The 25,931-nt window shown below is 40.3% G+C and overlaps 1 protein-coding gene across 4 annotated transcripts in view; it reads right to left on the minus strand.

Moving 5' to 3' along the window:
* The window catches only part of LOC122564417 (uncharacterized), an 84,549-nt gene extending 68,043 nt beyond the window's left edge, over positions 1–16,506 (minus strand). For 2 of the 4 annotated variants that reach the window (XM_043719253.2, XM_087978448.1), the window contains exons 1-6: positions 16,369–16,506; positions 10,560–10,707; positions 6,782–6,899; positions 5,049–5,136; positions 4,527–4,592; positions 2,101–2,244 (exon numbers count right to left, since the gene is read on the minus strand). In XM_043719253.2, the coding sequence (XP_043575188.2) occupies positions 2,101–2,244; positions 4,527–4,592; positions 5,049–5,136; positions 6,782–6,899; positions 10,560–10,668 (525 nt within the window). In that variant the 5' untranslated portion in view covers positions 10,669–10,707; positions 16,369–16,506. Of the gene's footprint in view, positions 1–2,100; positions 2,245–4,526; positions 4,593–5,048; positions 5,137–6,781; positions 6,900–10,559; positions 10,708–16,368 lie in introns of those variants that run through there. The other 2 variants (XM_087978447.1, XM_087978449.1) reach the window with 2 other exon arrangements.
* Between the last annotated feature and the right edge of the window lie 9,425 nt (positions 16,507–25,931).

Raw genomic sequence — 25,931 nt, forward strand, 5'->3', positions numbered from 1 at the left:
ATTGTGCTCCTTGTGGACATCCAAAAATACCAGGAGCAATATAAATTTGACAGCGTTGACCTCTGCATTATTGCACTTCTCCACTCAGTACAACATCCAATTAACCAGATTGCTGTCTCTTGTTGGAGATGGACTTGGCCCAGCACTTGTGTGCTGCAATTGTTTCCACTCTCAGTCCAAACGAAATGTTGTCCAGGTCTTTCTGCGTTTGGAGATGGACTGCTTCAGCATCTGAGAAAGCTTGACAGGTGCTGAACATTAAGCAACCATCAATGAAAATTCCCCACTGCTGTACTTATAAGTCACAATGAAGATCTTTCATGAAGATTATTGGACTCCAAATTTCCAAGGATAGATTGTTTTCTGTCCATCAATTAGCTTTCATGTAAATTATTAATGCACAACCACATTATTGTTACCCAGCTTCAGAAAGACTTTGCGTCTGATTCCTTCCAAGAATCCACATCTGAGGAATATCTTTCATGTGTAAAAATAATCATTGTTAAAAAGGAAATCTGAATTAAAATGTGTCAAATACCAGTGTCCTTGATTAAACCATGCACTTCCAAATGATCACTAATTTTTATCTCAAATTGCAGATTCTAAGAACTCCTTCAATAACCAGGCTACAATTAATCAGACTAGACCTCATTTCCTTCTTAAAGCTACTAGTATATCAACTATTCTCTATTGTCTCAGCACAATGTGCACATCTAAGCATCTACTCAGATCTAACATACATGACTGAACCTAACTATTTTTATTTTTGTTTGCATCATCTGTTGTAAAACCTTAGTTGATGTTTAATTCTTGAAACTCAGATCTGAATGCCCTACTTCATTTATACCTTAATGGGAAAGTTTCACACTTTGGACATAAAAGATGTGCTTGAAAATAATCCTGAAAACAATGAGACTGATATGTGAACACACAAATAAACTGAATTTCAGTGACTGCATTGCAAGAGGGGAAAAAAATGGATTTGTAACAGCAATTGTTAACCCATTTCCTTTCAGTCTCCCTCTCTCAACCTGTACAACTCAGTGATAAAGTAAATTGGATAAGCACTTGTTCATGAGAATTCAACGGACAGCTATACTACTTATTTGTTACTGCTGAACATATAAAAATATTGATTAGACAACCATGGTTTCAGGTTAAAACCAAACATCTCAAGAACACTCCAAGGACTTTTAAACTGCATATTCTTTTATGTCCCATTTTCTAAAATTTGTTGTGTATGTGTTTGATGTCCCATCTTTATTACTTTTCTCAAGCTCAGCAAGTAATAAGATTGTTCTTCTTTACACTTAAGAAAGCTTTGTAATTGGCTCGACTTTGATTCTGGCAAACTAGTAAACTACATTTTTATTGGATTGAAGAGTAGTTATATTGTGAAAAGAACTTAAAAGTTTCATTGTGGCCAACCAAGTGGGTTAAAAAGGGGAAAGGTAAGCTCCTCATGTAGCTAATAACAACGCTATAAAATGGAACAAAATAATTTATTTAATGGCTATGGTATGACAAATGAATCCATACCTTTTGCATGGACAAGATGAAAACTATACCCATATTTAGAAAGCTTGAACATGATTTTGCTATATTCATGCTCCATTTAGCCATTAAAAAGTTGCATAACGTTCTGATGAATTTACACCATCCCCTGTTAATGGGGAACTAATCTGTTCTCTTATTGTGCCCAATGTCATGGGGTAAAAGAGCCACATCAAATTGTTGTACCAACAATCAATAACATAATTGACCTCTTGGAAGCAAAGGCATTTATAAATTTGAGAGAAAGAGACTGAGAAAAAGTGATAAGTACATTTTGAAAGCATACCACTTCAAAATGGTGCTTAATATACAACATGCATTCCTTAAAGCATCCCTTTAAAACAATGAGGCCAGATATGTGAATACATAAATGAACTGTATTATTCCAGATTGCACAGTGGACTATCTTCTTTGTGTAATATTTCCTAATTTCATAAGCTCCAGTATTTAGATAAAAAGTACACATTATAAACACTTACTCAAAAATATATTTATGCTTTCAAACTTACGTCATTTTTCTGATTTCTGATTTATTTTTGATCTTACCAGTTCTTTGAGGCACAATGAAAGAGGCTTTCCTGTATGCATTGCATTAGTTATCCACTTATTCTCATTTAAGTACTCGTGAATGTAGTAGTATCCATTCTGTTTCTTTGACTGTTCAGCTGAAGGAGCCTGAGATTTCTTCGCCTGCATTGCAAAAGCAGTTTTAGAATGGTGAAGTTTAAGTTATTTCTGGCAAGACAAAAGTTTGTGAGTACTTGTCTGCCCATGAGTATTCACTCTTTGATAAAATGACCTCCACGTACCAAAATTGACTCAATGAAGACCCATTTCCTAGGCTTTGTTAAACCCATTCTTAAAGTAGATACGATGAGGTACAGAATAGGCTAGTGCAGTACCAATGGCCTTTGCCAAGGTTAACATGAGTGAAATGTAAAAGTTAAATCATAAGGTTCCTCATGTTAGGCTATTGCACAAAATACGGAGTTTTGGGATTGAGAGTGATTTAGCAGTTTGAATCAGAAATTGGCTAGCTGAAAGAAGACAGAGGGTGGTGGTTGATGGGAAATGTTCATTCTGGAGTTCAGTTACTAGTGGTGTACTGTAAGGATCAGTTTTGGGTCCACTGCTGTTTATCATTTTTATAAATGACCTGGATGAGGGCATAGAAGGATGGGTTAGTAAATTTGCGGATGACACTAAGGTCAGTGGAGTTATGGATAATGCCGAAGGATGTTGCAGGTTACAGAGTGACATAGATAAGCTGCAGAGCTGGGCTGAGGGGTGGCAAATGAAGTTTAATGTGAAAAAGTGTGAGTGATTCACTTTGGAAGGAGCAACAGGAATACTGGGCTAATGGTAAAATTCTTGGATGTGTGAATGAGCAGAGAGATTTCGATGTCCATGTACATAGATTCCTGAAAGTTGCCACCCAGACTGATAGGGTTATTAAGAAGGCATACAGTGTGTTAACCTTTATTGGTAGAGGAATTGAGTTTCACGGCCATGCGGTCATGTCACAGTTGTACAAAACTTTGATGCGGCTGCACCTGGAGTATTGTGTACAGTTCTGGTCACTGTATTATAGGAAGGATGTGCAAGCTTTGGAAAGGGTTCAGAGGGTATTTACTAGGATGTTGCCTGTTATGGAGGGAAGGTCTTATGAGTATGGCTGAGGGACTTGAGGCTGTTTTTGTTAAAGAGAAGGTTGAGAGTTGACTTAATTGAGACATATAAGATAATCAGAGGGTTAGATAGGGTGGACAGTGAGAGCCTTTTTCCTCAAATGATGATGGCTAGCATAAGGGGACATAGCTTTAAATTGAGGAGTGATCTATATAGGAAAGATGTCAGAGGTAGTTTCTTTACTCAGAGAGTAGCAGGAGCATGGAACGCACTGCCTGCAACAGTAGTAAACTCGCCAACATTAAGGGCATTTAAATGGTCATTGGATAATCATATGGAGGAAAATGGAATAGTGTAGGGTAGATGAGCTTCAGATTGGTTCCACAGGTCGGCACAACATTGAGGAGCGAAGGGCCTGTACTGCACTATAATTCGATGTTCTATGATTAAAAGACACAGACAAGCCAACACACAAATTATGAATACCCCAAACAGGCCTTTAGAGATGTTCTGAATCCAAGATGACTGGCCTCCAACAACCATAACAATCTTCCCTGTGCGAGTATAACTCCTAGCATCAGAGTCTTTTCTTCTGATAACCATGGACTCTAATTTTACCAGTGCTCCTTGATGCCACGCACAGTCAAGGGAAGTCACTATCATCTCAACCCTGGAGTTTGACACCTATGTCCATGCTTGCACCAAGTTTGTCATGAGGTCAGGAACTGGGTGACCCTGGCAGAAGCTAATTGGAGCGTTGGTGAACCGGTTAGTGTAAAACAAGTGTCGCTTCATAGGACCGTCGATGACTCCTTCCATTACTTTACTAATCGATTGTCAAGGTTTCTAGCATCTGCAGTCCTCACTTTTGCCAAAGTTGTAATTGGCTGAATTGGATTTGTCTTGCTTTGTGTTTACAGGATCTACTCGGGCGATTTTCCACATTGTTGGTAGATGTTAATGTTGATGCTGCTTAGTAAAAAAAAACTCACTTTAATCACAGCAGACAGCCAGAAATATGGGTGGTGGTTTACGATGACAGGCAGGTAGTAAACTATGTGATCTCAAACCTGCCTTGTAAACTTCAGCTATTTCTGAGTGGCAATGATTCCTGGCACAGGAAGGAATGCAGTTAATATTGAGTTGTTGGAGATGTGTGACATCATTCAGATTCCCATAAGATCTTAATTCAGACAAAAGAATAATAAAGGAATCATTATCGGGGAGAGAACAGTGCTCAAACAACAAATAAGAAATGAAAATGTTAGCTGGGTATTGATTTTTATAAGTAACTCCTTCGCATAGCATCTATTTTGCACTTGATATTTCATTACTGTTCTCACCTGTTCTGCTTTTATATCCACAATCTTTTGAATTGTTTTGTCTTCAAACTTTTTTTCCATAATTTTCTGTTGTAGCAGGAAAGGAAAGTCTGGTTAGATTTGCATCTTTTCATTCAGGCAAACTGATTGGTTATAGCAGTTCAAAGCCTATTCTACTTGAATTAGTGATGCTTAGGATGTGATCAAATAGAGATTTCAAGATAAGGAGAGGTTAAGATAGGGGAACTAATTCATCTGGCAAGTAAGCAAAGGTCATAGATTTAAATGATTAGCAAAAGAGATCAATAAGGAGAATTTTCATCCCCCTTAGGGGATCTGGAGTGCTACTTGAAAAGGAGATGAAAGGTGATTCATGAATAATTTTAATAGGGAATATGGAAAGGTAATTGAAGTCAAAGAACTTACAAGGTTCCAATCAAAGAGTACGGGCTGTGGAGAGCAGCAGGATTGCTGTCTCAAAAAGTCAACCCAGGAAAGATGGGGATTCTATGCTGTCGTGATCAATTCCCAGAAAACATTTACCTTTAATTGTTGCTGCTGTTCAGTAGTGATGTATGGTGCAAACAGATCTTGGTTATCCATAACAACAGCTCCCAAATCACGATATGGTCTGCAAAAGCAGAAGAAACATTGGAAAAGTTTGCGTTATCTCCTCAGATACCCAGGATGTATTTACTTACATGTATAGGAGTGCCAATAATTAGGAAAACAAATTGATCATGTTACCCTCCTAATAATGGCATGATCTAACAGAAGGTATTTGTTTAACTATCACTTAGCAACTGAAGGCTGAAAGTGAAGTTAAGCATCTGTACAGACTTGATATTTTTACTGGGTGGCATTTGGGGCGGCACAGTGGCTCAGTGGTTAGCACGGTTACCTCACAGCACCAGGGACCCAGGTTCAATTCCTGCCTCGGGCAACTGTCTGTGTGGAGTTTGCACATTCTCCCTGTGTCTGCGTGGGTGTGCTCCAGTTTCCTCCCACAGTCCAAAGATGTGCAGGTCAGGTGAATTGGCCATGCTAAATTGCCCGTAGTGTCAGGTGCATTAGTCAGGGGTAAATGTAGGGGAATGGGTCCGAGTGGGTTGCTCTGCGGAGGGTCGGTATGGACTTGTTGGGCTGAAGGGCCTGTTTCCACACTGTAGGGAATCTAAGATGAGGGGTGATTTTCTAACGAGTAGTGATTTTCATTCCAACATTCTGCCATAGTCCAAATGGCAGGACATGAAGACAGATTTCTACAAAACATTCGTGAATCCTGCATTATTCTGAATACACAACAACAGGAATTTAAACTTATAAAGGGCCCTCATCTCAAAGTATTCCTGGTGGGCCGAATGGAGAAGAAAATGCCAGGGAATTAAAGGGAAGGTATTTTTGAGGTAACTAAAATGAATGGGTATATTTTGTTATAATAGGCAAGCAGGAGACAAATGATATGTCAGGAAAAGAATAATTTGAATAGATATTAAAGGGAAAAAGTCACAGGAAGTAAGCAAAACTATACATGGAACATACTTCCTAACTTTGAAGCCACCTGGTGTTATTGTTCATGGCTTAACGTGATAAAATGGCTATTTGGGAGTTTCTTCTTAAACTGACAATCGAAGGAAGTTTAAACTGATGCAGCAATCAATCTAACCTGCACATCTTCAGCCTGTGTGAGGAAACTGGAGCACCAGGACAAAGCCCACACAGACACAGGGAGCATGTGTAAACCCCACACAGTCAGCTGCTCAAGACTGGAAGTGAACCCAGGCCCCTGGTGCTGTGAGGCATCAACGCTAACCCCTGAGCCACCGTGCTACCCAGGTTGTCATTGGACTGCAAATCTTTCCAAGGCTCAGGAATGAGATAGGACATGACTAGTAGAATTGCAAATTTGGATGAGACCAAATGATGAAGGGATAGAGTAGTGGCAAAAGAAGCCATACAAAATTAGAATAAGGGGCTGCAATGACAATTGAGATGCATTCCACTGAAAGGAAAGTTTAGGTGAGAGCACTAAACTGATAGCTTTCTCTTGGTGATGTTTGTGTCCATGTCATTCCTTTTAAGAGAAATAAATTTGATGATCGAGCCACTACTTAATGCACCAGGGTCACACGTGGAGAGATAAAAAAACCTTATAGATCTTTTGATAAGACTATATGGGAGTTGGGAATGCATTGGACCATTAGATAAATACATTTAATAGTTCATCATTTAATAACTTTGACACAGAATTTTTAAAAATACATCAAGACAATTACTTTGCAATAGATGTAAATAAACCACAGTGTAGAATGTCCTGTCTTCTTTCATACTTCTTTTTCAACGCTGCTTCAACAGATGAATCTGTCTCACCTTTGAACTGAACAAAGCTCTTACCTATAACAAGGAAAAGCTTAAGGTTAATTGTGTTCCATTTATTTACACACCCATTCTAGTTTGCCTGACTTCTACTTACATATTCCTTTGCATAATTAAGTTTTGCTTAAATAATTCAGATAAACTAAACGGCCTGACAAAAACGAAGACTAGAGTGATTTTTCATGTGCCACTTCTACCTGGGTACTACACAGAGGTCACCCTTCAGCCACACTTCCTACCATGACCCAAACTCATCTGTGTTTCCATAGAAACATAAATGATCGAAGCAGGAGTCGGCCATTCAACATCTCCAGCTTGCTCCACTATTAAGGATGACCCTTTAGCCAGAAGAGATACGTTTATCTCATTCTTGAAGATGCAAAATGTTTTGGCCTCAACAACTTTCTGTGGTAGTGGATTCCACAGGCTCACCTCTCTCTGGGTGAAGAGATTTCTGATTCCTAAAAGATTTTCTCCTTATTTTTAAGCTATGATATGTGGTTCTCAACTTCCCTACCATCAGGAACATCATTCTTGCATCTAACTTGTCAGAATTGAATTAGTTTCTCCTGTCATCCTGATTCGCCACATCATAGAATCCCTACAGTTTGGAAGCTGGCCATTTGGCCCAGTCAGGCTCTCCAAAGAGCAACCTACGCAGACCCACCCCCCCTACCCATGCGCTTCTCATGGCTAATCCACTTGGCCTGCACATTATGGACATGGCTGATCCACCAAAACTGGATTGTGGGGGGAAACCGGAGCACCCAGAGGAAATCCACGCAGACATGGGAAGAATGTCCACACAGATAGTTACCCGAGGCTGGGATCGAACCTGGGTCCATAGTGCTGAAAGGCAGCTGTGCTAACCACTGAGCCATGGTGCTGTATGTTACCCATATGACATTCCGGGCACAAACCAATGTCCTAGCCTGGCTCCTCGCTTCAAAATAGCAGTGGGAGTATAGGCATGACAAACTGTCTGGAATCTTCTCCTGCAACCAGAAGTAAATGTTTGCATTCACTATCCAAATGTTTCCAACAATGCACCCTGCTGCTCAAGAAATAGCAAAAAACCGACAAGTCAAAAGTAAAAAGATGCAAAGTAAAAGTTCAAGAAGTTTTTTTAAATGTATGAAACAACCCTCACAACTCCCACTCAATCCAACCTCACCAAACCCCCCCATCTAATTATTTGATGGCCCTGCATTCATTGATTTTCTCATGATTGTGGGTAAAACAGAGGTGGGAGGAAACAAAAACCACATTCATTATTTGGCTGTCTGTTACCTGTGCCACTATTGTTGTTGGCACTGGAAATTCCCAGACAAAAGTAAATGGGGGTTACAATTGGTATTTAGGTCTCTAGCAATTTATTATTTCCTTTACATTTACAAAACAAGCATTGCCCGCAGGCACACTGGACAGGATTAGATTAGATTAGATTACTTACAGTGTGGAAACAGGCCCTTCAGCCCAACAAGTCCACACCGCCCCGCCGAAGCGCAACCCACCCATACCCCTTACCTAACACTACGGGCAATTTAGCATGGCCAATTCACCTGACCTGCACATCTTTGGACTGTGGGAGGAAACCGGAGCACCCGGAGGAAACCCACGCAGACACGGGGAGAATGTGCAAACTCCACACAATCAGTCGCCTGAGGCGGGAATTGAACCCGGGTCTCTGGCGCTGTGAGGCAGCAGTGCTAACCACTGTGCCACCGTGCTGCCCGTGTTTGCAATATGTTTCTCTAAATGTGCCTCTTCATTATTTGATAGTGCTTAATCTTTCACAAGGCAACTTAAAAAATAAATTAGTCAACGCATAAGCACATAAGTTATATTAACGACTTTAGTAGGGTTTTTGGAATGCTTTTTCACTGTTACCATACATGTGCCATAGAATTAATTTATATTATCAATGTGCTAAACCAAATGTGCTCCTTTTAAAGTATTTATCACAATAAGCCTCCTACACCAAGAGGCAAGCAAGCTTCTTTTTCTGCAAAAATGATGACTCAACACTTTTTAACATCCATGACAAAGGGTTTGATCCATCTAAAGGCAGAGGACACCCAGACTAGTTAAATCATATGGATGCCAAACTTACATAGACTTCAGAGTGGAAGTAGAATGGGGAAGGGGTGTTTTTTTAAGATTAGATTCCCTACAGTGTGGAAACAGGCCTCTTGGCCGAACAAGACCATACTGACCCTCCAAAGAGTAACCCACCCAGACCCATTCCCCTCCATTTACCGTTGATTAATGTATCTAACACTATGGCAATTTAGCATGGCCAATTCACCTGACCTGCACATCTTTGGATTGTGGGAGGAAATCAGAGCACCCAAGAGGAAAGCCACGCAGACATGGGAGAATGTGCAAACTCCACACTGACAGGTGGGAATTAAACCAGATCCCTGGCACTGTGAGGCGGCAGTGCTAATCACTGAGCCACCATGCTGCCCTGTGTTTCAACAGGTAAGATCCCACTGTACTAAGCTTCCCATCCATTATTCTGCCTGTAATAACCTCTAGTTGAAAATGAGGAGGGGTGATAAGCAAGGTACATATTTATGTATGCTTATCAAGAAGTTGGTAGGTGCACTATGTCACCATTCAAATTAAGCAGCTTTCATATAACACATTTTTCTTCACTTGGACTAGCAATAGTGGGTTCAAAGGTACACCAAGCATCCACTCCAACACCCACATTCTAAAACAGCAGAGACAATTTAAAATTCAAATATTATTGCCTTAGTGCAAATCATCAAAACACATTTGATTATTGTGCTTACCATGGTCTATTGAAAATCTGGGCACTTCAACAAGTTAAAATTAGAATTTTGATCATTAGTCTTCGGCAATGTGCCACAGCATCTTCTCACCAACTTACCCGCACCAAATCCAAGTACCCTTTTTTCCACCATCCAATAGGGACAGGGATCACTTTATTTTTTGACTGAAACTGACACAAGACGTTTAAAGGTTGCTATCTCAGGACTGGATTCAGCTGAAAATCTCCACAGAAAATTTAGGGTTGTGAAACGCCATATACTTATCAAAGTATGACTGTAAAATCGATCAGTTGTTAAAGCAAAATTCATAATGGGCTTACATTAAATATTGATTAATGGGTGAATAAGGAGGTGGAACTGGCTGAGTTGTTTATTCTTTCACAGAATGAGGGAGTCATGGTCAAGACCAGCATTTTGTTCAGATTAGAACGGTGCTGGAAAAGCACAGCAGGTCAGGCAGCATTCAAGGAGCAGGAAAATCGACGTTTTGGGCATTCATTGGCATTTTGTTGCCCATCCTTAATTACCCTTCCTCTTGACTTGTAGTTCAATCACATTGCTGTGGGATATATGGAATCCAGATCCAGTAAGGATGGCCAATGTACTTCCTTAAATGACATTAGTGAACGAGATGATTTTTTTTTAACAACAATCATCCCCAGTTTCATGGCCACAGCTGGACCCAGATTAATTGACCTCTATCAGCTTCCAGGATGGGATTTGATTTTATGGCCACAGACCATTAACCTGGACCTGTGGGTTACTGCACCATAGTCATTTCCAAGTTCAAAGCTGCTAACATTATTTTGTTCCATTAAAAAGAAAGTAGATTTTTTATGTATCTTATTCTATATATTTACATTTTCTAAATACAAACCATCGTGTGCTTTTGCGATGAAGCATTGCTTTACAAAGTTGAAAAGTTGAAGGTCCTTTTCTCTCAAAATTTGCTCTGGAACAACTGGTCTCCTAAATAAATCCATCATTTTGGAAGTCGAATGTCTTGCTTTGCAAAGTATCTGCAACTTTAAAAAAAAGTCATGTGATTTCCCAATATAAGAAAAACAAAATTTACCAAGGAATGAAAGATCAATCGACTTATGACATTAATTCTTTAACATCTACAATTTCTCATAACAGCTACAAAATATAGAGTCGCAGAGCACAGAAACACACCCTTCGGTCCAACTCATTCATACCGACCAAGTTTCCCAAAACGTATCACTCTAAACCTTTCCTATTCTTGTACTGAACCAAATGTCCTTTAAATGTTGTGATGTACCTGCATCTACCACTTCCTCCATTCCACGTATGAACCACACTCGATGTGAAAAGTTGTCCCTCAGGTCCCTTTTAAATCTTTCTCCTCTCAGCTTAAAAATAAGCCTCCTCACGTTGAACATACCTACCTTTGGGAAAGAACCATTGCTACTCACCTTATTTATGCCTCTCATCATTTAAAAAACCTCTTTAAGGTCACCCTTCAACCTTCAACGCTCCAATGAAAAAAGTCCCTGCCTATCCTTATTACTTGAATCCTTCAGTCCTGGCAACAACCTAGTAAATCTTTTCTGAACCCTCTCCAGTTTAATAATATCTTTCCTATATCAGGGCAACCAATATTATAGAACCTCTCTAATTTTTTACAAAATTTCAATCTCCGTTTATATAATGCAACAGAAACTAACTCCTCAAGTGATTGGTATTCTGTGAAGACAGACAAAATCATCTGTCCATTCTAGTGTATGTAATGTCTTAATTTCAGCCTCACGTTTGTCTCTTTGAGTTCTAATTCCAGAGTAGCTTCTTTCACAGAATGAAGCCTAATTTCACATTGATCTTGACCAGTTGTAGCCCAAAGAAGAGAACAGAGATTTGTCATAGGGTTTAGTGCATTTTTTTAAAAAACTGCTGCCCTGACTGCATTCAACTTTTCCATAAATTATGACCTAAACAAGACACTTCAAACATCATTGTCGTCTTTCTGGAAGTTCAGGATTTCTGCTGTGCATCCAGCTGGTCACTTTGGAATGTTTCATGTCTGACAAATGTTATCCAAACGTTGTCACAATTGATTGTTGGCTGCAGTAAAAGATTAAGCAGCAGCCACATCAATTGAAATGGATTATTTGTGCACAAATTACACCCAAAGAAAAGATGTGCTGACAATGTGTGTGTGCGTTTAGTCATAAGACGCTGATTCTGGGAACCTGCAAACAGTAATTAACAGTCAGTGTGGGAGTGGAACGCTCTGGAGGGGAATCAGGGATAGGGTGGGAAGATTCCATGATTAGATTATTGGAGGGTGGGGAGAGGAAGAATTTACTAGAGAAGGAATACCCTGGATATCCTTGTCAGTTGAGCAGGAATGACAGAATCGATCAACATTGTTGACTTTTCCATGTAAAACTGCAGATTAGGTCCTGATGACTGGATCCAATCTATATCAAAAATACAACCCTGCTTCCATTCCTGCTCCAAAGAATAGATTAATACTTGTACAAAATGGATCTCATTATTTTAACTATGCCATCCTGCAAGGTCTCCTCCAAAGTTTACAATCAGGCTTTTTAAGTTTGTCTACTCTTTCTTACCACTCTCCATCTATATTTAATCATTTTTGATTCACTATGCAATTTGACCAAAGCTGCATCTTCTGATCTGAACTGGCCATCACTTCTCCTTCCACCACAAGCAGCTGCATTGTAGTCAGAAGTATTTCCTGGCTGCAAGTCCTCTGAGTGAAGCCTAAAATTACTGAAAACTGAAGTTAAAGGCTCAGTAATCATTCAAATCTGTGCACCACTATCAATGGTGTACTCCCAAACTTTCAGTTTGGCTATTTCTAATGTTTTTCCCTTTACCCACCCTATTAAAAATAAAAGTTTGCCTCTATAAAAGTAGTTGCTATTTTTCAATTGTTCGTTAAGTACTTTTAAACAATTCTCAGAGATCCAATAAGGCACACTTAAGAAGGTTTCAAGAATATGTACTTCCAGTGGACTACTTATGCTGCTGGGAATGCATTTTAGAAATGATGGCCACACACTCCAGAATTAAAATAAAGAATATATAATTAGGACATGCCTGTGATCTATTAATATAGTCACAGAGTATTCAAGGCTCCATACCAGCAGCATCCATCTATAAAATCAAGTCTTCCTTTATCGTTAGATTATCTGTCACTGTCCTTTTTGTTCAATACTGCAGCTGGCTGGAAATAGTTATTTGGAACATAGTCTACTGCATGATACCCTGCTATTTTCCAATGCCATTAATAGTAAAGAAAGAATATTTATAATGTTGGTAATACCATCTTAAGTTAGTGCAAAAACAGAACATCTTAGATCTGGGAATCAATTATGCAGGCACAAATGGGAAGATCCTATTGATGCACAATTCTGGTCTCCCTCCTATCGGAAAGATGTTGTGAAACTTGAAAGGGTTCAGCAAAGTTTTCCAGGATGTTGCCAGGGTTGGAGGGTTTGAGAGAGAGACTGAATAGGCAGGGGCTGTTTTCCCTGAAGTGTCAGAGGCTGAGGTTTGACCTTATAGAGTTTTATAAAATCATAAGAGGCATGAATAAGGTAAATAGACAAAGTCTTTTCCCTGGGGAGGGTGAGTCCAGAACTAGAGGGTGTAGGTTTAAGATCAGAGATGAAAGATATAACAAGGGCAACTTTTTCCACGTAGAGGGTGGTGCGTGTATGGACTGAGCTGCAAGAGGAAGTGGTGGAGGCTGCTACAATTACAACATTGAAAAGGCACCTGGGTGGGTATATGAATAGGAAAATTTAGAGGGATTATGGGCCAAATGCTGGCAAATGGGACTAGATTAATTTAGGGTATCTGGTCGGCATGGACAAGTTGGACTGAAGGGTCTGTTTCTGTGCTGTACATCTCCATGACTCAATGACCTTAAAAACAATTGATACCATTAAGGGAAGAAAGCAAAGAAGGTTAAGCGCTCTCTTTTTCTATTTTCTAAGTGAACACATTTTAAAAAAAGCAATGCGGTCTGTTGGGTTGCAAATGCTTTCTAAAACTATTTATGAATATCAAAGTTCATGGCAGTTCCAGAAACAATTTCTTAAAAGTTTGGAATGTCCCATTTGGAACTCCAACAAATTAGTTTCATGGAGTTGTACAACACGAAAACAGACCCTTCAGTCCAATTCTAAATTAATCTAGTCTCATTTGCCAGCATTTGGCCTAAATCCCTCTGAATCCTTCCTATTCCTATACCTATCCAGATGCCATTTAAATGTTGTGATTGTACCCGCCTCGGTCACTTCCCCCGAAAGCTCATTCCATACACGCACTACCCTCTGAATGAAACCATTGGCCCTTAGGTCCCTTTTATATCTTTCCCCTCTCAGCTGAAAACTATGCCCTCTAGTTTTAGACTCCCCTACCCTGGGTCAAAGACCTTGTCAATTTATCCTATCCCTGCCCCTCAGCATCCAATGCTCCAGGGAAAATAGCCGCAGCCTATTCAGCTTCTCCCTATAGCTCAAACCTTGAACATGGAGATCCTCAGGGTCTGTTATAACAGTCTGTCCATGTTTAAAACCAGCTACAAATTTAATGTTTCCTAGTACTGGCCCGAAACTATGCTGGATTTTATGAAAAGCCAAGAAGTCCCACAAAAGCAGGACTCAAACCCTTAGAGGCAAGCATGGTCACTCAGGGTGGTATTTTATAGGTGACGGCCAGTTAAGATGGCACTACCAGAATCACCATGCAATGGAGGATGTTCAGCCACCTGCTAGAGCAGCAGGCCAAAGCAGGAGGCCAGCAGTTTGGCAGTGCCACCTTCAGAGGTGGCCATTGCAAAAGCTGCAGCATGAAGCAAAGGGTCTCTCAATTCGCTTTAACCATGCTGGGGCCAGGCAGGCAAGTCTTGCATTCAGCAGTGGTGTTACCACAGGAAGCAGCTATTGTAGCCAGCGAGACCTTCCATGAAGCAGACATTAAGGGGTCTGCCTACTCTCCCTTCAAGGATGTCAGTGTTTGCCTTGCACTCTCTATATGATCCAGCAGCAGCTCCTCCCAGCATGGGCAAAATGCCACCAGAGATAGCACGTAACCCTTCACTGGGGACAAATGCCTCAACTGGCCTCTTGGAGGGCAGTTATGCTGCTGCAGTTACTACTGCTAATAAGATGCCAGACAGCAGAAGATATCAGGCTACCCATGCCACCTTCCAGCAGTTTTATCATCCACACATCTCCAGAGGTCCGGTAACATCGTAGAATCCCTGCAGTGTAGAAGCTGGCCATTCAGCCCACAATAAACCTCTGAAGAACATCCCATTCAGACCCACCCATGGCTAATGCACTAAGTCTTCATATTCCTGGACACTACTGACAATTTAGTATGGCCAATCCACCCTTACTGTGGGAGCAAACCAAGCAGACACTGGGAGAACGTGCAAATGCTACACAGCCAATGACCTCTAAGAGTGAAATTGAACCTGGGTCCCTGGCATTGTGAGGCTGCCGTGCTAACCACTTAGCCACCAAGCTACCACATAATCCAGCCTTCAATTCTGCTGTTCTCCACAGATGCTAACTACCTACTGAGTATTTCCAGCTTTTTAAAAATTGACATGGTCTATGGGAGTGTCTTGCATCCTCTGATCCAACAAGCCAACCTACCATGTAGAGTAAAACACGTTCTTCTGGCTTACTCTTCAACTCACATAGATCCAGCCCACAACACCATGATCTCCAGCATGGATAGGGCAAGGAAGGACCTCCCACATCTATCCCAGCTGGGATAGGGATCAGACCCACCCTGCCTGCACCATCTTGTTAACTGAACCAACCAGGTTTCCATCCCCAAACAGTTCACATTGCTGTGGGAACATATACTTTCAAATGTACTTTGTAGCCTGGAGCTGCGAATGATGATAGAATTAAAGAAGAATCATAGAATTCCTACAGCAGATAGAGGCCTTTTGGCTCAAAGATTCTGCATCAACCCATCGAACAGCATTCCACCAGGCCCACCACCTCACATTTGCTATGGCTCATCCACCCAGCCTTCACATCTCTGGACACTACAGCACAATTTAGCATGGCCAATCCACCTAATCTGCATACCTTTTAGACTGTGGGAGGAAACCAGAGCACCCAGCAGAAACCCACACAGACACAGGGAGAATGTGCAGACACAACACAGTCAGTTCCCGAGGTGACAATCAAACTAGGGTCCTTGATGCTGTGAGGCAGTAGTACTAACCACTGTGCCTCCCTGAAGGTAGACGCCTCAATTCTGATTGCATTGCAGAGCGGACCAAGAACCTCTCCCACTCTTATCAGCTGCTATTGGTCTATGTTGGAAGGATTTACAAATCAGTTCTGGATCTAACTGGCCAGATTACCAAAGCAGTTCCTTGGCCATCAAGTCCTGGAATGGGGCTTGAATCCAGACCTTTCTGCTCAGACCAGGACTCAACTCACTGTGCCACATGACCTGAAAATCTCAAGGCTCCACAAAAGCAACTGGCACTGATCAGCAGCAGACTGGGTCTACCCTCATCTTCATCTTTGTGCCCATTTTCTGGTATCTAGTAAGCAACCGTTAGAACAATACTTTCAAACGTCATTAATATTTTCCAGATTAAAAGTCGATTTGGTTCTCCCCACCTCCCCTTGAGCCACAAGCAAAGGCATACATACCTGAGAGTGGGAAAATCACATTGGAAAGTAAACAAAGACGTTACACAATGTGCTCGAACCGTTAACTCCACGCGTCCGGAATGTTAGTAGACGCGTTTTATGAATGCATCCCTGTGGACCGCCTGGTTTAATAGTCGAGTGACCTGCCTGCAGAAGTGACCGGTCGACAAAGCAGATTAATCTGCATCAGCTATGACGCTGTTCACAACAATGTACCAGCCCAGTGTGACCTGAGTCACACACTCTGGTCATCAGCCCCTACTCAGGCTAGTCTCCAGGTCTTGGCAGTTAGCCTGCGGGTAATTAGACTGAAGGGCATTTCTGTAGTGAGCGTGACTGACATCCACACCTTTTAGTCAATGGTACTGCAAGGATGTTACCCTTGACCTGATAACGCTATCCATTTATATTTATTGAAGTAGTTTATAAGTTGACCCAAATCCGATATAAATTCTAGTCTGTGTAGTTTCATCTTGAAAATTAGATTTTTTCTTCCTGTGACGGTTGACAACAGAAATTCTTATCATTAACTTCTTCAAATGAACTGTGTCGTGAATTGGAGACAGTTAGTTATTCAGTTTTTTTTAATGCCATGCATTTTTATGACGGAAACTGCTAATAGTAATTTGAATATTTACTTGGTCAACTCTACCTCAGTTTGGTATCTTTTTTTTTCAAAAAAAGCTTATTTGTTTATGCAGTTACATAAAAATTATTTGCTAATAAGTGCTGTTTGCAGTAATGTTTTCACCCTTGTTTGTAAATGCAACAAATTGCAATAACTGAAAGTAACTATTCTCTGAATATCTCACCATCCTACCAGTTGACTACATGCAAAGAGTAGATTGATACATAAAATATGTGTTAACGACCCATTTCCATCCTTCAGTTTATTAATTTTTCCATACCAGAGTAGCTAAACAGAATAATGTCTTTTTGTTATTTGGACCGTTGGGCTGTTTTCTTGCTATGAGTCCACTGTCTTCCTTATTTCCTTTTCCACATTTACCTCTCCAAGTCTCATTCCAAATCATCGGCTCTATGATTCTGATCTTCTACAAAATTAATTCCTCCGTTATCTGTGTTGATTGAGGCGATTGCTACGTGCAAACTATTTTTTTTGTGTGACCAGAATCTTCTGTGAATTTGTGGTTTGCGATACTTGTGAAAAGCTGCAAAGTGGGGTGTAATTATAACCAAACGGACCAAAACATGAACTCAATCGCGCAGTTTTATTTTTTGCAACACTACACGGCACTAGCTTGTAGGCGTCAATCCTATTCAACTGGTGGATCGAGACCCTGAACGATTTCAGGGCCAAAATGTTGCGCGTTATTATGAGGCGCCTGAGGAAAAAAATATGGCAAAACATCACATTGCATGCTCACGGGCTTTTTTTAAAAAATAATTGGTGGCGTTTTGTTTAACCCAGGACTGAGTTCAGGTGATGCTGAGCGTATCAAAGATCAAAGGAGTGATAAAGCTGAAAGGTGCTTGTTTCACTGCTTGATGCCTATTCAATCTTCAATTAATGGAAAATCATGTGGTTTCCAGGCTTTGTTGAGGGGAACGCAGCCGCAGAAAACAACTGTCTCACAATGTTGTATTTACATTTGCAACGATGGAAATATAAGTCTACTTAAATTATCCGTTTATTGTCGTATTTTTAGCAGCATAACAAAGCCTAATCACCAGAATGGAACGGATTGTGGTTTATAAAAATATGGTCCTTTTTTTAAACTTTAGTATGTGCATTCATGCTTTGGTATCTTGATCTGGCCATTTTGTTAATGTTGTAAGCTGGAGACAATAGGCGATTGCTTTCAACAGCAAACAACACTTGCCTTTTTAAAATTGATGCTACAGGCATTTTTCCCTATTAAAAGTAGACGTTTCTATAAAATTTATAAATGAAAATACAGTTTTGTTAGATATGTGAGCTGGCACAAAAAATCCCTTGTTTCAGATACATCTAGAAACAAAATAAGCGGTGGTTTTGAAAAGTTTGCATCACATTTAAATTATTGCATTAAGTAAAAGAAGGCTCTTAATTTTTTTTATTCTAAAGCCTGTTAAAATAGAGATTGCAAAACCACATTTCTTTTGTTTCCTGTTTCGTGTTTCATTGATTGCAAAGATACTAAACTGGGGTTTAAAAAGAAGCCTTATGTTTTGATACTGGCACTTCATGCTGCAGTTATACTCTCAAATCGGGCTAATCGTGGTTTACATGTTCATGATAAATTTATTTATAATCTTCCAAAATTTAGGGTTTTTTTTAACCGTTACTGATACTTACTCCATACAGTGGGAAAATAACTTTTCTTAGCACTGGGGGAAGTTATGTTAAACCACAGTCGTGTGTGGTTGAACATGCGGGTGTCAAGCCTGAGAAAAGTGGTTAATTACTAGTGCAAGAAGACATTGCTTTTTTCATGGATCAATTTCATGTAGTTGCCATTCCAGAAATGTGGTTTGGTTGAAACTTGAAAATGATATTGTATAGTCCACCAGAAATCTGAATTTAACTCAGTAACATTGCAGCAAAAGTTAACTCAAAGGCAGTTATAACACAACAAGAATCCTTTGTGCTTGTTCCTTTTTCTTAGAGTTTACGTCTCAGGTTTGCACAAAAGACATTTTTAGAAATCCAAGAACAGTCTCTAAATGAAAAACTTATCTATTAGCTTATTACTACAGTGGATTACTACGAACATAAGGGGAGATTCCTTAGTTCTTTTCCCTCTTATTAAATTGACTGGGGAAGTGTGGGTCTAATGGTGACATCTTCTGAGACGCCGGTGCACAATTTAACAATAATTCACACCGTATTCAAAGGCTGTGTCTGAGGGATAGAGCTTGAGTACTTTTTTTGCTATTACTTTCTCAAGAATTTTTGTTTGCTTTGTTGATTGCTTCAACATGTTCTTGCTTCATCCTTATCCATTCTCTCCTCACACATGCTTCAGCGTTTGCCCTCTTTGAATTACCTTTATTTTTTCATATTTATTTTGCTTCCATTTTCTAGTTGTTTTACTTCCTTCCACTGTCTATTTCACAGCTGCATTCTGACAAGAAGATGGAGATTAGGGTTGTTTTGAGGGGCCTACTTCAGGCTGTGGTACTTTTACCAACATGCATTCAGCCTGATCCAGTCTACTCACTGAATTTAGTAAAGATGGCGAGGGTAAGGGAATGTCTAGTAGCAGATTTCTCTCCATTGTGAGAAACAGCAACAATGCCTTTTTTAAGTTGCATTAAAATCCTTATTGAAAGCCTAGCATTGGAGCAGGTGCATTCCAGCTATATTGTTGAAGTTTCAATGTGTAGTTATCTTCATTAAAATTGCTAATTCAACCCAAGCACTCACGAATAATGCATTTACTGACACGATGATCTTTGTTCTGAGTGACTGCATGACAGATGTCCTTGGTACTGCTCCTTGCTTCAAGTCCAACTGTATTGTCAGAAAATAGTTTTTTAAAATATTGAAATAGAAAGAGAAAAGGCAAACAAAACCCTTCAGTGATAGCATCATTTGCCTGTGGATTCCTAATTTAAACCTAGCCATTACCAGTTTGCTTACTCAACCTTTCATAGAGACAACCCCTTGAGATGAATGTATAATGAGCAACACAAAAGGCAAGAGGGACTGGTATAAAGAAGAGAAATACTAAAGGAAGAAGGTCTGACCATTACAAGAACAAAATAGAAAGCATGTACTGTGAGTGGTTTGCTACGAAAAAATGAAGGGGGTGAATCAAAGAGATGAATCCTACGCTTTTTTGCTAAATACAAATTGCGTCAAGTTTTTTGGAAGTTTGTTGCCACAAGTCCTATTGGGTTCTGCCATGGTATCTGGCCAAACTCACCTTATTAATTGTCCATCACACCTCTATGGCATCTCTCACGTCTGACTTTTGCCCTGACTTACCATGTGCCATTATTCAAAACAACTCACCACTCAGCAGATATCTGCCAAAATACCTACACCCTTTGCACCCATGCCATCTTTGAAAACCCATTGTGCAGCAAGGGCAAGTGCTGTCAGTCCACAGCTGCCCCACACAGTTACTGACTTTTCTCCCAGATTTGACTATCAGGAAGAAATCAGCTCTACTGTTTGTGGGCAAGGTCCTGCAGCATGGAGTGGTCGCCAAGGAGAAGCAATGGAGACCGTGACACCAGACCATGCCAGTTGATCTGAGATGCCACCTCTGTCAATGCAATCTTTGCCAGCTGGAGGAATGCCCAGCACCATAGGAAGAAGGTCAATGACCTTCTCCACTCTGTTAGAGATACGCATCAGCATCTTCTCTCTGATGCCTCACACTCACTTCATCCCTGTTACTGTACCAACCTTCCACCAAATTTCATGATCTATCACTCTCACTACCACAGGCACATTCTCACTCACTGTTACCCACTCCAAACCCTGACACTACTTACCCATGACCTCTGCACCGTCTACTAAGTCACTTGGGACCACCTCCCCACCCAAATCAACAAGAATAGATGTGCTACACACAGTTGTATCCTGTCATACTGGCATCACTCTAATTCCAGGCAGAGAATAACCCACAATAGGACAGAAACACTCTGCTGCCCAACATTAAGCTCCTCACCCCTAATGTGAAGAGGATCCTGACTCTGACCACAATGAGCAGGCCCTGGACTGGCATTGACAACTACCTCAGCTTACTATGTTGGGACCCACAAGCGAAAGTTATTCCCTCTAACTTGACTGAGGCCTGCAGGCAACTGCAGTCCTACTTTCTCCAACAACTATGAGAGCTTCTGCCTTTGTGTTGATGATGCAAGGCAATATAGCAATAAATTAGGGTCTTTCTGTCTGGCTGAGACGGCAAAGTACAATGGCAAGGCCAGACAGTGCATGGTAGTGTTGCAGTGAGCATCCAGGTAGACTCAGAGTGAACACAATGAGAGCCTCTGAACAGCTCCTAGATGCAGCTTGGTCCAGTACTTGAGCTTGGTGCATGCCTCTAGTTGCACAGTGCCTTTGCAGCAGCATTTCTATGATAGTTGTTGGTGCAACACTGAAGTGCAGGAGCAACTTGTAAGCGAATGGAAGATGTGCTTTGAGATTTTCAGAGGTTGGCTCATGTTGAATACCAATGTCTGTTGATGTGGTCCTTGTGGCTGGTGCACATGGAGCATACTCTGGGATGTTAGTGCCTACTGTGTAACATGGAAGTTGTTTGAAGCGAGCAGTGAGCTGAATTCACCAAGTGTCCCCTCTGGTTTTCCTGTTGAGATTTTCTGATGGCCTGAAGCTTGTTTGGCAAGTTCAGTCAGATGGAAAGCTCGACATAGCGAGGCAATTTGAGCCGTTAACAATGCATTTATCAAGTGATTGTTCAGGTAGCTATTAAAGGCTGGATGATGTTGAAGTTTAAGATGTCAATTTGCTGCTGTGAGCTTTGTCTGTGGGAACAAAACATTTTGATAATAAATGAGGTTCGTCCATTTATTCTTGACCATCTGGATTAAGTATCTAGTAACTGAACCAAGGCTTAAATTAAACCTGATTAACTGTCTGATTGTTTCACTCCAAAGTTAAAAAATATCTAAAATAATGAAACTAACCCAGAGACAGCAAGTGACCAATCAGCTAATTATAACGGACATGGGTTCAAGATGATTTTTTGGGGGGAATTAAATTGGGGAATTAAAAGTGAAGATGTAGGGTATCACCTTTACTGCTCCACTCACTGCAAGTGTAACTATAGTCAGTGAGGGTACTGGATGCTTCCTTGAGCAAGATTTCAGGGACTCACTAATAGTGGGAAAAACTGAGAATTTACATCACAACTGTGACTGATCATACAATTTAATTGTAAAGTCGCTGTGCGTTTTGATGAGGGACACCTCTTTCTCTTTATCTTAATTTGAAAATAAACAATTTTTCTGTTTTGTCTTTTGCCTGATGGTTGAGCTTGTTTCAAATATTTTCTTATATTATTTATGGGACATGGGCATCACTGGCTGGCAAGCATTTATTGCCTATCCCTAGTTGCCCTTGAGAAGGTGGTGGTGAATTGCCTTCTTGAAGGGTTTAAAGTGTTAAGTTAAGAATGAGTAATCAGACAGCTGCAACTAAGCTAAACTGGATCCAAGTCTGAGCTGAATACCTTTTGAAGCTGGCAGCAGATGAGGCCTTGGTTTAGTGTCTCACTCAAAAGACAGTGTCTCCATCAATGTAGCTCTTCCTCAGTACTGCATTGGAGCATCAGCATTGATTTTTATGGTTAGTTCCTGGAGCGGAACTTGAACATCAACCTTCCAGATCAGCTGAGAGTTCTACAAACTGAGACACTGGTGATACAGTGCCACAAGGTAAGTATACCAACTTGTTATTGATCTTATGGTTGTACATATAGAATTGTAGAGTTTATTGATAGCTGCTTTTCTTATCATGTTTGATACATGAAGGCACAATATTAAATAATTGACCATTATAGCATATCTTTGAACATTATTAATAAATAACAACTTTTTTTAAAAAACTGTCATATTATTCAAGTACTAATGCAAATTATGTGTGCATTCAAATATGAACATCCAAATCAGTAACAGGAATAGTTCACTCAGCCCTTCAAGCCACTTTGCCATTCAATAGGTGCATGGCTAATCTGATTTTAACATTTACCATTCTTTCAGAAACAGAACTGGAAATAATATCACCCACCGCAACAAACCAAAACAGATAAATAGCAAGTTGGACTGATCACCAATGCTTCACTAGAGGCTCCCTGATGATGTTACCTAGCATGGTGATGAAACGTCTGAGAACAAATCTACCAGTTCAGTGAGCAAATTTACAATCTGATTTTAACTTTACATTCCTGTATACTCTGGTCATCTTTCATCTCCTTGCTAATCAAGATTCTATCGCTGTCCTGAAAATATTAAAATATTCTGCATCCACTGACTGTTTGAGGAAGCAAATTCTAAAGATCCACAACCCTTTGAGAGAAACTTTATTTCCTCATCTCTTACTGGGTGCCCCTCCTTATTTTTTTAAAACTAAAACTCCTCATTCTAGATTCTCCCGCAAAAGGAAACATTCTTTCTACATCCACACAGTCGAGTCCCCTTAGGATGGGTAAGTAGTGTCAGGGTTTGGAGTGGGTAACAGTGAGTGAGAATGTGCCTGTGGTAGTGAGAGTGATAGATCATGAAATTTGGTGGAAGGTTGGTACAGTAACAGGGATGAAGTGAGTGTGAGGCATCAGAGAGAAGATGTTTCAATTAAGTCACCTCTGACTCTTCTAAACTCAAGTGTATTTAGCCTTTCCTCAAAAGGCAGTCTGCTCATTCCAGGTATTAGTCTAAACAGCATCCAAGACATTAATATTCTTCCATAAGTACAAAGACAAGCACGAGTATTCCAGATGTGGTCTCACCAATGCCCAATATATCTAAAACATAACCTCCCTATGCTAAGATTCAATTCTGCTCACAGTAAAGCATTGCATTTTATTAGCTTTTATGATTACTCGCTGTACTTGCATCCTAACCTTAAGTGGCTCATGCAGTGGGACACCCAGACTTCACCTCAGAGTTCTGCAATTTGTCAGCATTTTGGTAATATGCTTCTTCTTTATTCTTTCTGCTGAAATGGACATTTACCTACATTGTACATTATTTGCCAGATCTTTGCTTACTAAACGTTTTCCTTATGACAGATGTTAAGCTAACTGGCCTGTCATTTCCTGCTTTCTGCCTCCTCTTTTGAATAAATGATTCACATTAGTTATTTTCCAAGCTAAAGTAGCCTTCCCCAAATCTAATGAGTTTTGGAAAATTACAATGAATGCATCAGCTATTTCACTGGCTACTTACTTTTAAGACCCTAAGATGAAATCCAACAGACTTAACACTTGTCAACTTGCAGTTCCCACAATTTACTTCAATACAACTTCCCTGGTAATTGTAATTTTCTTGTGTCCCTCCTTCCATTTCAATTCCTAATTTACATCTATTTTTGGGATATTATTTATATCATCTCTAGTAAAAACTGAAGCAAAAATCTGTTCAATTTGTCTCTTCATCCTCCATTATTAATCCAGACTCATTTTCTATAAGGCCATCAATTGCTTGGTTACCTCTTCTTACTTTCTTTTTAAAATCTTTGAAGAAACTTTTCCAATCTGTTTTAATATTTTTGGCTAACTTCCTCTTGTAATCTAACGTTTCCCTCCTGACAAATCTATTAGTAATTTTTTGTTGTATCTTGTATTGTGTCTATTATTCTGTCCACCACCTACCTTTGCACCATTACATGTCTTTTCTTTGCATTTGATGCAATCTTTAACTTTTTAATTAACCATGGATGATGGGCCTGTCCCTTCGAATTTTTCTTATTTATTGGAGTGCATCTGCTCCATAGTCTGTGGAATATCCCTTTAAATGTTTGCCACTGAATTACCATTGATCGTTCCCTTAAATTCTAGAGACTAATTCTAGAGCAAATTATACAATGAATGGAAGAGCCTTGGCAAAAGTTGATGGGCAGAGAGATCTGGGAGTGCAGGTCCATTGTACCCTGTAGGTTGCTGCACAGATGGAGAGAGTGGTCAAGAAGGCATATAGTAGGCTTGCCTTCATTGGATGGGGTATTGAGTATAAGAGCTGGCAAGTCATGTTAAAATTGTACAAGACGTTGGTTTGGCCGCATTTGGAGTACTATGTACAGTTCTGGTCGCCACATTACTAAAAGGATGTGGACACTTTGGAGAGGGTGCAGAGAAGATTTACGAGGATGTTGCCTGGGATGTAAGGTGCTAGCTATGAAGAGAGGTTGAGTAGGTTACGTTTATTTTCATTAGAAAAAAGGAGATTGAGGGGGAACCTGATTGAGGTTTGCAAAATCATGAAAGGGAAAGATAGGGTGGATAGAGACAAGCTTTTTCCCAGGGTGAAGGATTCAATAACAAGAGGTCACGCTTTCAAGGTGAGAGGTGGAAAGTTTAAGGGGGATACACGCGGCATGTACTTTGCACAGAGGGTGGTGGGCGTCCGGAACGCGTTGCCAGCAGAGATGATAGAGGCAGGCACAGTAGATTCATTTAAGATACATCTGGACAGATGCATGAGTGGGTGGGGAGCAGAGGGATACAGATGCTTAGGAATTGAACGACAGGTTTAAACAGTACATTTGGATTGGTTCAGGCTTGGAGGGCCGAAGGGCCTGTTCCTTGGGCTGTAAATTTTCTTTGTTCTTTGTTCTTTGTAAACTAAATTAGCAGTTCACTTTTGCTAATTTTGCTTCATATATCCTATGGCTCTTAGCTTGCTTTCTTAGTGTTTACTCACTTTTGGAGGCTGCTTCTATATATTTCATTTCTCTTTCTTAACACAGAGGATGAGACTGACAGCTTATCATGGTGGTGAGAAATGAGCACCAAAGGGATGGCTATGTCGCTCATTTTGTGCCACCATGCTATGACATTGGCACACCTATTGCACATATGGTCATACCTGGAAGTCAAAAAGGGAGCAGTCCTTGGTGGAGTCAAGGGGGATTAGAATCGGTCTTG

This window comes from Chiloscyllium plagiosum, unplaced genomic scaffold (genome assembly GCF_037043375.1).
Source record: "Chiloscyllium plagiosum isolate Xiang-an unplaced genomic scaffold, Cpla_swu_hap1 HiC_scaffold_34, whole genome shotgun sequence".
NCBI classification, from domain to species: domain Eukaryota; kingdom Metazoa; phylum Chordata; class Chondrichthyes; order Orectolobiformes; family Hemiscylliidae; genus Chiloscyllium; species Chiloscyllium plagiosum.